The 12,834-nt window shown below is 49.1% G+C and overlaps 1 protein-coding gene across 1 annotated transcript in view; it reads right to left on the reverse strand.

Annotated features, from left to right (window-relative positions):
* Positions 1-8,110, reverse strand: part of LOC126571688 (polyhomeotic-proximal chromatin protein-like) — a 9,133-nt gene extending 1,023 nt beyond the window's left edge. Inside the window, exons 1-7 of the mRNA XM_050230429.1 lie at positions 8,097-8,110; positions 6,154-7,901; positions 5,583-6,084; positions 5,323-5,518; positions 3,779-5,195; positions 689-1,492; positions 1-601 (exon numbers count right to left, since the gene is read on the reverse strand). The exon at positions 1-601 is cut by the window's left edge and continues 1,023 nt beyond it. Coding sequence (XP_050086386.1) covers positions 1-601; positions 689-1,492; positions 3,779-5,195; positions 5,323-5,518; positions 5,583-6,084; positions 6,154-7,901; positions 8,097-8,110 — 5,282 coding nt within the window. The remainder of the gene's footprint in view (positions 602-688; positions 1,493-3,778; positions 5,196-5,322; positions 5,519-5,582; positions 6,085-6,153; positions 7,902-8,096) is intronic.
* Positions 8,111-12,834: the final 4,724 nt, after the last annotated feature.

The raw sequence follows: 12,834 nt of genomic DNA on the forward strand, positions 1-12,834 counted from the left end.
GGAGCATCTCCTGCCGACAACAGCATACCGGTGGCCGTTGGGGGAGTACCGACCGTCAGGGGGGGTGCTGCGGCCGTTAGCAGGGTAGCAGCTGCCGATTGCTGTTGCTGGAGCAACAATTGTTGTTGCTGTTGTTGCTGGGCGAATGGATTAGCCGCACCAAGCACACCAGGTAGCTGCTGTTGTTGCTGTGACGCCGGTTGTCCGTAAGCATCCTTCATCTCAAGCTTTACGTTCGAATGGACTACAGCCGTTGGTGAGGAACCAAGCATTGCCAGCTGGTTAAGCGATGATGGATCGGCACCGGGGACAACCATTGGGGTCGGGAGAGTAGCCACTGCGCCTCCACCGTTCATGACCGTATCAACAAGCGCACTACCACCATTCCCGACCGTTCCATTCTGTACTGGCGATGAGATCTGTTCGGTTGAGTTTTGCTTCGCTGACCGGGCACACGATACACTGCAGAATCGTTTCCGTTTCATCTTGCTACGCAACTCCGACTTGCCGCACACCTCACAGTTACCCGAATCACTACCACCCACCGCCGCAGCACTGGATGGAGAGAGGGGCGAGTTCGCTTCATTCGTCGAACGTTTTTCTACAATACGAAAGAGAAGAGAAGAGGTATTAGGCATCTGATTAAACACGATCGCAAGCTCAACCGAGCATTCGAATCCAAACTTACTCGGTGGTTCATCGGAACTATCTCGCTCTGGATAGCGCTGACGTTGCACCGCAAACGGTTCATTTGCTTCCTGTATCACGTATCCCTCGATCACGTGCGTTAGGACGTTCGGTTTAATGGTTGCCTTCGGGATGCCACCCTTATCCGAATTGACACCGGCCTTTGACTGCGTCGGTGGAGGTAATCCGGCTCCAGGGGACGACACTGATGTTGTCGTTGCAGCGGAAATGCTACTACTGGCCGTCGTAATCGATCCACTTCCGGTCGAAAGGACACCATTCGCTCCAATGTTGCTCACAGGAACGGCCAATGTTCCCGTCACTGTTGCGATTGCCGCCGTTATGGCAGCACTCAACGAGGTTGTCGATGATGTCGTGGTTGTACTGCTGCTGCTGCTGCTGTTTGCCACGCTCGTCGTAGTTGTTGAAATGGCCACCGATGCACTAACAGACGTGGCAGATGGTTGACTACCAACTGTACCATCTTTGCCGATAGTATTTTGTTGATCGCCAGAAAGCGACGAACCCACGGTGGCGGCAGCCGTTGTCGTCGTGGTCCCACTCGTGCTGTTGCTGAGCGTTGTAATTCCTGCTGGGCCAGCAGCTCCACTGGCAGCTAGCGAGGCGAATGAGGACGGTGGCATAAGCGAGGCAAGCGACGATGCAGGAGCAACTGCCCCTCCGACAGACAATGACGATGACGACGACGTTGCCGTCGTTACTGATGTATCCATCGGCGTGCTACTGGAGCCGTTTAATTGCGCATCCGATGCACTCTCTGCGGATGTAGCCACGCTTTCTGAATCTAAAATAGATAAAAAGAGAGAGAGAGGAGATGAATGAGCGATGTGTAGTTATATGATCTTCACTGTCCAGCAATAAATCTCAACACGATCACGAGACAACACACTCTAGTGGTAATAAATGTCACAGCACAGCGTAGCATGCGCTGTGCAAATAATCAAACACACTCACACTCACGGCGCAATATGCTCGATATGCAATGATTGCTGGGATCGTCATGCATGTTTCCTAAAAAGAGATTTATTCCCAAATCCGCTTCGGAACCGACATGCGATCAAAAGTGCGAAACACAACGACAAACGAAAGAGAGATCGGACCAAATCGAATGGATAAGAGAGTCAGCATCGTGCGAACACGGAAACAACGGAGGAAGATGATGAGAAACAGTTCCTCTCCATCATGCGCTACCTCATATCATACGACGGGAGCCGGTAGCCTTTGACGGATTCCACCAACCGCTCAGCATAGTGGGAGAGCCATTGTGAAAATATAACAAAACTAATCGACACTAGTGTTTGTAGGAGAGCCAAAAGGAGTCAATCGGCATCGGCTGGTTGGTTGATCGTTGAAATCATTCGAGACATTTGAATGAAAAGCTAAACGGTAGAAGCAGAGCCTGGCCGAGAACGTAACAGAACCGATTCGACACAGTAGAAAACGCTAGTTTTAAGATAACTCCACCTACTGTGAACTCTTTTCCCATGAGCAGAGGCTCAACCGGATGTACACGTGCATAGACATTCACAAATACAATCGTGATGTTATTTTTCGGTCTACGGTGCGAACCAAACACGCGCCACTAACACCAAATCTCAACGATTAAACACAACGCGCGCGCGAAAACCGTCCTCCTGCCACAGCAGCTGGCGATGCTCACATCCTATGGCAACAGAGGAAGATGATGGTTGATGTTGGTCAGCGAAGCCGGAGCAAACAAAACACACAGCGGCAGCACGAAGCAGCGCGTTGTCGGCTGCAATCGCACATTCAATTGACGTCACCAACGTGTATCTCGAGCGTCACTGGTGACAAACACGACGCTAGAGCGGGGACACAATAACGCTCGCAATACACAATACTGTGTGGTTGGGGGGTCGCGGTCGTCGGTCGTTCGTTCGGTGGCCACCGTGTTTTTAACTTTTTTCTCTCCTGCCAACCACCCAGCTGCAGCACGTGCCTTATGTTGCGAGCGCCATCTCATTTCGCAATTGAAGCTCGCTCTCTCGTAGTGTTCGATATATCGATCACTGTGTCATACTACCCGCTGCGCCTACTACTACCGCTGCTGCTACTCCTGCGTGCACTTCGTCGTACTCACTGTTTGGTTGATGCTGCTGCCGCTGCTGTGATAAGTGACCTTGCCCTTGCACTTGGAGCGGAATGTAAATGTTTGTTGCATCTTTTTCCCTCCGCTCTCTTTTCTCTCTTTTTCACTCTCTCACTCCCGAGCTAGTTGTCTCCTTCTGTTTGCTCTCTAGAAAACGTGTTGCTTTCTCGGTTTCGCTTTACATCAGCTACCGTAGCGAACGAAACTGGAGCCACCTTAGATTGCCGCTCGACGGTTGGAAACGACACCGAACTGTTTGGGGATCGGAATCTGACTCAAGCCCATCCGCCGCAGAAATATGACCACAAACCGGCACGAGAGGCGATGACGGTAGACGCGGCATTGACACGGGTGCGATGATTAACAGCGTTTGATTCGAATGAATGACTGACTGGCGCGTTTGGCTTGAATGACATGCGAGCACCAGCACGCTACAACGATGGCTCGCGAACCAATACAACGCACACCAACCAACACCACGACCACGTCCAGTCAAGCCAATGCCTACTTGCAAAACTAACCTTCCTCGATCAATTCGCGAGTGCGGCAGCGGAGAACCTTCTCGCAGTGCGACTCTCGACTTCTATTGCGCTCTTTTTTAGTGTTCTCGCGTTGCCAGCAACGCACAAACACAACCAACCGACGCGATTGGCCACCTGCCTCACGAGTCTTGGCAATGATCATGCCCGAGACGAAAAGAACGAGTTTATGCCGGCGTTTTTTTACCTCAGTGGAATACAAAAGCAACGACAAAACATACCGGAACTGTCGCCCCGGAGTGACGTGGCTCATTATTCAAATAAATCATGCTGTGGCCAACGACTGTAAATCGCATAACTATGCTGAAGCATGCTTGAAGCACGTTACCAATTGAAATATTAAATGACCAACATAGACCATAAAAGCTTTCAATGGGAAAGAAATTCTTCTTAAAATTAATATTTTCAACATTATGCTTACCTTTGCCACTCGCGTCTCCTGCCTTCTCCTTCCCTGTTGGACCCGCCATGTTGTCAGCGCCTGTTGGGGGTGCAACCGAAACTTGGACGGACTGTAGCGCCGCAGTAGGAGATTGGAACAGACCAACCTTAGCTCCGGACAGCGCTGTACCGCTTGCAGTCGACATAACCAGGCTTGCTGGTTGCTGTGGTGGTGTACCGATCGGAGCCATCGAAGTGAGAATTTTACCGCCCGGCGATGTCATTAGAGTCATTGTACCGGCGGCAGAAGAAACGGGAATTGCTCCAGAAATGCCACCAGCAGCTCCCACAGAACCAGTCGCAGTCATCTGTGACCCACCGACAGAGGCAGCCGAAGCATAGGCGGTCATGTTTGCTGCATTCATACTGTCCAGAAGCTGTTGCTGTTGTAACTGTTTCTGAGGCGTCGATAGCTGCTGCAATTGATGCATCGCGACACTAATGGCCTTCGTGTCGGCTTCCTTCATCCCGGCCGACACGAGCGTTGCTTGCGGTTGACCGAGAGAAGCCGTCGTTGTAGTAACACTTGAGGAAATCGAAGGAATCGCACCGGAGCTGATGATCGATGCGACCGACATCGGTGCAGCCGAAAGCGATGTCATGGCGACGATCGGATTCTGACCCTGCTGGACCGCGCCCGATGCCATCGAAGAGACTAGCATCTGTGCGTGATGTTGGGCCGAGTGCATACCACCAGCGTTGTTGCTGGCGTTTGATTGATTCGCTTGGTGGATCGGGGAAATGGTGGCTCCATTGCTCGTGACCACAATCGGGCTGCCAGCCATATTTGCGATCGATGCCGGGAGAAGATTTCTATCGATCTGCAACGTTTGACCGCCTTGCGATACGAGTGTCGCACGGTCACCACCGACCTGGCCAAGAGACGCGGTCATAATCATCTGACCCTTTCCTCCCTGTACGACATTGCCCGCTGCCGTCTGTCCGGCCAGTTGCTGAAGAGCTTGAGCCGCTGCATTTTGTTGTTGCTGTTGCTGTTGCTGTTGTTGTTGCTGCTGCTGCTGTTGTTGCTGTTGCTGCTGTTGTTGCTGTTGGTGTTGTTGTTGCTGCTGTTGGGCATGCTGTACCTGCTGCTGCTGCTGCAACAGTGCATCGGACGAAACGTTGATCATCATGCCGGGTTGATTGTGCTGTCCCTGCTGGAAAAGTAGCTGATGGACGATGTTGCCTTGCTGAGCGTTACCAGCGGCCGTAGCCTGTACCAGTTGGTTCTGCTGAGCAGAAGACAGTAGTTGAGCCGCGTTTTGATTTGCCTGACCAGCGGCCGCAGCTTGCTGCAGGAGCTGATGTTGGAACTGCTGTATTTGTTGTTGTTGAGCTGCATGCTGGGCTTGTTGCTGTTGTGCCTGCTGTTGCATTACTTGTTGCTGCAAAATTGCCTACGGAGAATGTAAGAACACAAAATTAATATAGCCATTAATAATATCCATGGTTCAATCTCCTGAATGTAGTTGAACATTAACTCCCGTTAGCACTTGGCCATTTGTTATCGAGTGCCCCGCTTACCTGTTGCTGTTGGAGCAGAATGTGCTGCTGTGGCTGCTGGTTGGCCGTCTGCTGCTGCTGTTGCTGCTGTTGAGCGGATTTGATTTGCTGTTGCAGCTGTAATTGCTGTTGTTGCTGTTTACTACCGTCGCTCAGTATCGGCATGTTCAGTACGGCCGAGTTCAGTGCCCCTCCGGCGGTGTTCATCAAAACCATCCTGCAATGAAATAGGTAGTTCAGTACATTGGCCATCGCTTAGCAGACGTTCTCGTAACACTTACTTTCCACTGCTCGTGACAACCTGCTGCAACTGTTGCTGTGGTGCCGCTTGATTAGCTGCTTGACCAAGCTTCTGTGCCGTTGTCACGCTGGATGCCAGCTCCGTTTTAATGATAGGACCAGCGGGGCGGACCAACGGCTGCTTGTTGGTACGCATCTTACCCTTGTTAAGCAGGTTCTGCTGTGCCTGGGCCGTTTGCGTTGATACCGAAGGGCGTATGGGTGAGGCACCCTGTGGCAGTATCTGTGGCCGCTGGTTCGCTTTATTTCCCATAGCCCCAGTGAGCTGCTTTTGATTCTGTAAGCCTCCAACCGTCAGACCTGGGGTTCCCACGGTCTGAGCACCTCCAGCACCCACTGCCAATTGCGTCGCCTGACCAGCTTGAACGGTGCCCTGTGCAGAGTTCTGGTTGGTAGTCGCTTGACCAGCTTGTTGCTGTTGCTGCTGCTGCTGCTGTTGCTGTTGTGGTGGCTGAGCGATGGCACAAGGCAATGTCAGTGTTTCTAAAAATATAAAAAAAAAAACGCATAAGACACAATATATACAACATGTTCACACTATCGGGTACTTACGGTTATGCGTTTGAGGCGCCTGTTGTAGTGTTTGCTGCGCGTTCTGAATGAACATATTAGGGGTACCGTCCGGGTTGGTTCCCCGGATGATGATTGGATTTGAGGCGACGAACCCATTCGGTGTGGACCAGATTTGTCCCTGCAGAGGCCACTGGGTGGAAAATTGCATCTGCTGTGCCCCCTGCTGTTGCAGTGGGCTCAGCAATTGCGCCGTTTGCATGGGCGATTGTGATACTTGAACACACTGCTGTCCGGCAGCGCCAGCAGCTGCTGCCGCCGCAGCCTGTTGCTGGGTTAGTGTGGCAATGTTTTGCTGACCAGCAGCTCCGGCTGTACCGGCCAAACCGGCGCCCAGCTTCTGTAGCTGCACTTTCTGCCCAGTTCCATTTCCGGTAGCTGCCGCCACGGCCACAGCATTCTGTAGCTGCTTCTGTACATCTTGCTGAGTAGCAGCCTTGTTGTTCCCACCAGCGTTGGCCGTCTGTGCAGCGGCAGCACTGAGCGTCGGAAGCAAGTTCTGTGCCTGAGCCTGTGGCTGTGAGTTGACCACACTCAGCGGTGAGAAGAAGGTGAACGACGCGGGACTGTTGAAGTTGCTTGTACCGGTCGTTCCGATCACCTGCTTTCCGTTAGCCGTGGTCAACATTTGTGGTGTACCCTGAAAGGGCTTCGAGGCTGTAATGAGCTGAAACTGCTGCTGCCCGCCAAGTGGTGGGAATACGATCTGCTGTGTGCCATACAGCTGCTGTAGATACTGAGCATTGGAGATCGGTTGTTGAACCACCATGCGCCCATGCTGCCAATCGGCAGAGGAGAGCTGCTGCCCGGTGGCCATTGCTTGTAGCGGAGACATGGTGTTCAGGGCAGCAGCCGCTGCAGCGGCCGACTGCTGCTGTTGGGCCGCCTGTTGCTGCAAGGTTTGCGCATGGTGCGGACTCTGTGGCGTGGCCACACCGCTTGCCTCCGCTAGGACCTGCATCTGTTGGACGGCTTGCTGCTGCTGCTGTTGCTGTTGCTGCTGTTGCACAGCTTGCTGTTGGGCCTGTTGCTGCGCCTGATGATCGACACCGCCGGATTGTCCGGTCGGTGTCGGATTGTACTCCTGCTTGACCTGGATCGTGCCACCATAGGCTTGGATCTGTTGATACTGGAACAACTGTTCCTGGGACAGCTGCAGGGGCACCGAGGTTTGCTGGGCCACCTGCGCCGGGCTCTGGGACTTCTCCAGCGTGTTGGGTATAAAGTCGTACGGATCGTCAATAGTGATGCCTGCCTTCTCGGCAAGCGTTTCCAAGCACTTCAACGGACGATCGCTGCCGTTCGGTGGAACCGTTCCACTCCCGGTCAGAACAATCGTTGTCGTCCCACTGATCGGACGAAGATGGGCTTGCAGTGGCGATTTGCTGTTGTTTCGCGAGGCCGGCAGAGTCGCTAACGATGAAGGAGCAGTCGTAGCGGCCGCAGGAGATTGTGCTCCGGCCTTGATAATCGGGTTCCAAGGTAATTTAACTGTCACAAGGGAAGCTGATTGATCCGATGAGTCGTTTGCGCTGTTCGTATCACTCGAAAGCGTCTTCGATGGTGTCCGTGTGCGTTTCCATTGAGGCGACTCCGGTTGCTGGCTGGAAGATCTAGGCGATATGATCCCTACGCTGCTGTATCCAATGTGCGGATTGTTGTTGTTAATGGCCGTGTTAACTGAAGCGGACTTTTCTTCCTCCTTTTTCAAATTATCGTAATGTTCCGATCTGTAAATATAATTGCGAGAACAATCTTCGATTAGAAGAGCGAATCGATATGGCAACTAGACAAATCAATTTTTCGACGGAAATGAATCGCGCCTGCGTCAAATCACTTGCGTTTCCTGCAAAGCACACTATGATTTACTTCAAACCATTTTATTTTTCAAATTTTATGTGAATCTATGTGACGGTCAAAATTACGAAAAATCCCTCATTCTATTCTATTCTTTACTAAAACACAAAAAAAACCCAAAAGACAAGACAATAAAAAAATACTATTCCTCGAACCATAAACTCCAAACAATGCTCCACGACCAAAATTTTACTTCGTACATTTAACTAAAAATTAAAAAAGAAATATAGAAAACAAATGAAGAACCTCACACTCATAGACTGTCAATGAATCCACAAATGTTCCCTCAAAAGAAACGAATGAAATACATCAAGAGAGTGTGCTGAAATTGAACGAACAACGGCGCCAAAAGCGCAGGAAAAATTCGACTGTTGGCACTGGGGTGGCGGTCTACACCAACGCTGTTCCCCTCCCACCCGCACTTTTAATGGTCGAGAGACATAAAAGAGCAATTATGCGATCATATTTCTGAATTATTCGGAAGTGTGAAAGCAACGCCTTCTGTGTTATGCATTCTGCCTTCGTTCATCTATGCGGACATCGTCTGGGAACGAACTCACCCGTCTGAACGCACTACTGGCACAACGATAGAAAGAACGATAGACAGCAAAAAATGGTTTCCCCCTAATGGTTTGGACGAATGATCCGCTGTTTTTGCCCACAGACTAATGTTGTAAGGATGTGGAGAATGTTTTTAGTACGTTGGGCCGCTGATTCTGCACGAGAACCAACGCAAAATTCACGTCTATATTGTCAGAAAAAAAATAAATACTTGAACGGGAATGCTACTAACACTATACTTCGTTCCAATATTCTGCAACCTCACAAGCCATGTGAAAAAGTTCCAGAAAAGATATCAATCCAACAGTGGCGTTTGCAGAAAATAAAATAATGGCTCCAAGGCTCTGCTAACCATCACCGGAGAACCCGCCGTCCATCGGTCGATGCCATAACCGTAAATTTTCCAATCGGTCGACCCGGGGGTAGGAGGAGTAAAAAAGTCGGTAATCGGATTTCAGCTCATCTTATTTTAATGAAACGAAGTTATTCGTACCATTCCTTACTGTGCTTCCCAGACTGCTCATGGAGAGCAGCTTGACGAGTAAGGATATTATCCTTGCTCCTCACCGATTCTCTAACAGGACGGGGTAAGGGAATAAAAATAGATCCTTCACGTTTCGAAGCACACTACTTCGGGAACTTTAACGGACTTTTAGAGAGACAAAGCGAAAGAACAAGGCATAATTACAGCAGAAGTCACTCTCAACGATTACTGCTGAGGGAGCTTCTTTCGTACCCAAATTATCGGGTTTAGGAACCTGTTTCCACCTCACTACCCAAGGACCAATTAAGCAAAAACCTGCAATCGCGCCAGGATGAGCATCCGCTATATGCTTTGGTATGAAAGGATGCATCCTTTCGATTCGACTACGGTACAACAGTGCAGCGATAGTATATGTTACTGCTAGGTAGCCATTGATCATTGGCAAAGATGTTCTGCTCCATCAGAACACCTTCCCGGATGTACAATGTTCACCACACTGGGGGGAAGATTCTGTGTACCTGATGGTATTGGGGTAGTGTTCCTGATACAACTACACTCACAAATATCTGCAACTCCAAGAGACTATCCAAAAGGGAAACACAAGGAGCAGCAGAGTGAGACACCATTAAAAAGGAGTATTCAAAAACTCGCACATCTTGGAGAGAAAGAGAGACACGCTGTGCGCACGCAACCGAACTGCATACACATTTTCCCCAATCAGCCCACCGGGGGCGGGTGGTGGGCCATATGACAAGGCGGCTTTTTCATGCGTATGTCCTGTCCTACAACAAGGCGAAAGGCTGCTGTTGGTCCAGCATTTCCGGTGATTTGGATTTACTAAAACCTTCCACCCGAAACCTTTTCATGTATGCTGTCTAACGTGAAACAACGGAATCTTTTATGTTGTTAAATAAATAAATACTAAGTAAAACCAAACAAACAGGGGATGAAAAGTGGAAGCCTAGAATATTTCTAATGGTAGGATATGCATGCAGTACAACTTTGATAAATGCTTTTGAAAAAGTACAGACACAGCCTACGGAAACATGTTTTTTGCGAAATTCTGTATGAAACTATCGCTACCAACAGCCAACATGGTCAAATTGAATTAAAAACCCTTTGAGTTAGTTAATAACAATTTAATTTCCCATGACGTACGTCGTCAACAGCCTCTAACAAAACGCAGCTACATCAGGATGTGCATGGTGAACAGGATAGCGAACTAATATCATACTTTTATTTCCATTTTTCCGCCCATTCTGGGCCCCTTTTTTCCATGAGTTTGATGCCAACCATAGCATGTTTCACCTGTAGGCATTCGATGAAAATGTGACAAACAAAAAATATGACCACGGCCCCCAATCTATCACCATGATGTTGATTTGTCAGCTTGATCCACTAAAACAATTCATGGCCTGAAGGATGGTAAGGCGAATTGATTGAGAGCAACAATTGAAGCTAAATTATCAAAGAAAGACTAGGGACTGTTCAAACACAATAGGCCTCTACTGGACGTACAACACCTGGAAGAGGTGTGTGTAGTGTTTGCAAAAAGCAAATAAAAGAACAACACTGAACGCCAGGGAGCTGATTTAGAACTCAAGAGGAGCTTTCATCCAACAACGAAAAAAACTGGAAAAAATGGAATTCGTAATAAAAATGAAGAGCAAAAACAATGTGCCGTAAACACAAACTTTGCAGACATTTGATGCTATGGTAGTATGTGGCCATAAAAAGAATTCCGATTTTACAACAACGCTAGAAGGAGAAAAAATCTCTTTCTCCGGGATATGATGCTGAAACAATGCAAAACGACCAAGCAGCGTGAGCAAACACAAGTGCCCGGACCGCCATCATTGGTCATGGATTGTGTCCTGTTCCGGCTATAATTTAACCAGCAACCCTACCAGCCGGTCGCATGACTACCACCGGAAATAACTAGTCTACACTTTGGACTGATGGTGACCACGCTATGGGCGAGGACCACCTATCTTCTGTGTACTGCTGTGGGTGGTCACGGTACCGTCATCATCTGCCAAACTGGTTCATCGTTGAAGTCACCGGAGACATTGGAGTTGGAACCTTGGCTATTATTTGCTCAACTTCCGTCCACAGCTCGGTATGTGGCAAATCGGAATAAAATCCAACTTGATGGACATGCAAACGAATAATCATTTCGATCCTGATAAATTTTCAGATCGACTCTCGAGCCGAGTCAGACGACCAAGAGAAATATTCAAAGCTCTTGATTTACTTAATAGACATCAATAAACTCTTTTCGAGCACCCCATCGTACAGGAGCACCCTCATACCAAACGTGCTCATCTTCTTGTCAACTTCATGGTCAGCGCGCAGTTCCTAGAACACAGCAGCACCGTGTCGTCTTCTGCAGCAACAACACAAAACCTTCTCTGCTCCCAATTACGTGCAAAGTTGTGTTCCTGCAGTGATGCTGCTCTGCATCTCTGCATCGTCTACGCACAGTCTGCATGCTCCAGGATACGGAATGGCGCATCAGGGGAGTGGAACAGAACATGATTGATTCTGGGCGAGCCTATGCTGCATACAGCAACATAACATCCAACATGCAGCAACCATTGGGTCCGCTTCCGAACAGAGAGAGAGAGTGAGAGAGTGTGTGAGGGGACTTCCTCTGCAGCCAGAAATGTCGGAACATCAGTCGATCTCAGAGTACAAGCAGGGAGATGTGTGACAAGCGATGAATGCGATGCTCAGAGCGCGCGTGCACTTCAATCGAAAAACGCTCCGGGTCTCCGGTATTTACATCATTTATCATGAAAAAAAACTGGGATACGTTTGGTCCAAGAGTTATCCATCTCGAGAAGGATTCAGGCACAACTCAATCATCGTAGGCTATGATATTCCCTTTTCACAAGAACTCTAACTTTTCCCAGTCCTATTGAATGATTTTCATCCAACTTTTTGTTCGCCTGAAACCGCCAACCAAGGCTTTGCACGTCACATTCTGTTTCCGCAAACGATTTCATGAGACATTCGCACTCTCAAAAGGGCTTTTCTAAGTAAATTCCTTCTGATTCCCGGTTCCTCTTACCCCCTGCTGTAGACGGTAGACAAAAAAGAAAACTTTTGCGATAAAGTTCGTCCACCAACCAACCAAGAGGCAGCTTCTGTCCATCAGTCATGGCCATGCTTCTGCTGATCCTAAGTAGTGGAACCAGTGAACGAAAATGGATCATCATTCGAAAGCCATAAAGCCATCGATTCATTATTAAGAAATCATCGGCAATCGGAGACGTGAAATGGACCAAGAGGGACTTCGTATACCCGTAAAGTGTTGATCACCTTATCCCAAGATGCCTCCTATTGCCCACATCACCATGCACGACAGATTCCGATAGACGTAAAATATCGGGCGGAATATTAGAAAAAAGAAACCAGTTTTCTCACTCTACATTAAATTCCAGATCTTCCAATGGTCGTTTATTGTTTGAAGTGGACGTGGGCCAAACCACCACCAAACAAGTCCGAACACGCCGTGGATGAATCATGTGGAAACAACACTTTAACTTTACGGCCGTCAAGAAAGGGGATTTGTACCATCAGGACCCTCCTTCCCTTCTCACCTCAAGCTTGCCATAAAATTGTAATAATGAAAAATCGAAACCGTCTTAAGCATTCGCCTGGAAGCGATGGCATAGATCGGCAAAGGCAAGCGCTGCAATGGAAGACATCACATACAGAGCTCAACTCTTTCTCGCCGCTAGGTCCACGGCGCAAGC

The sequence above is a fragment of the Anopheles aquasalis genome, chromosome 2 (assembly GCF_943734665.1).
Source record: "Anopheles aquasalis chromosome 2, idAnoAquaMG_Q_19, whole genome shotgun sequence".
In the NCBI taxonomy this organism is placed as follows: domain Eukaryota; kingdom Metazoa; phylum Arthropoda; class Insecta; order Diptera; family Culicidae; genus Anopheles; species Anopheles aquasalis.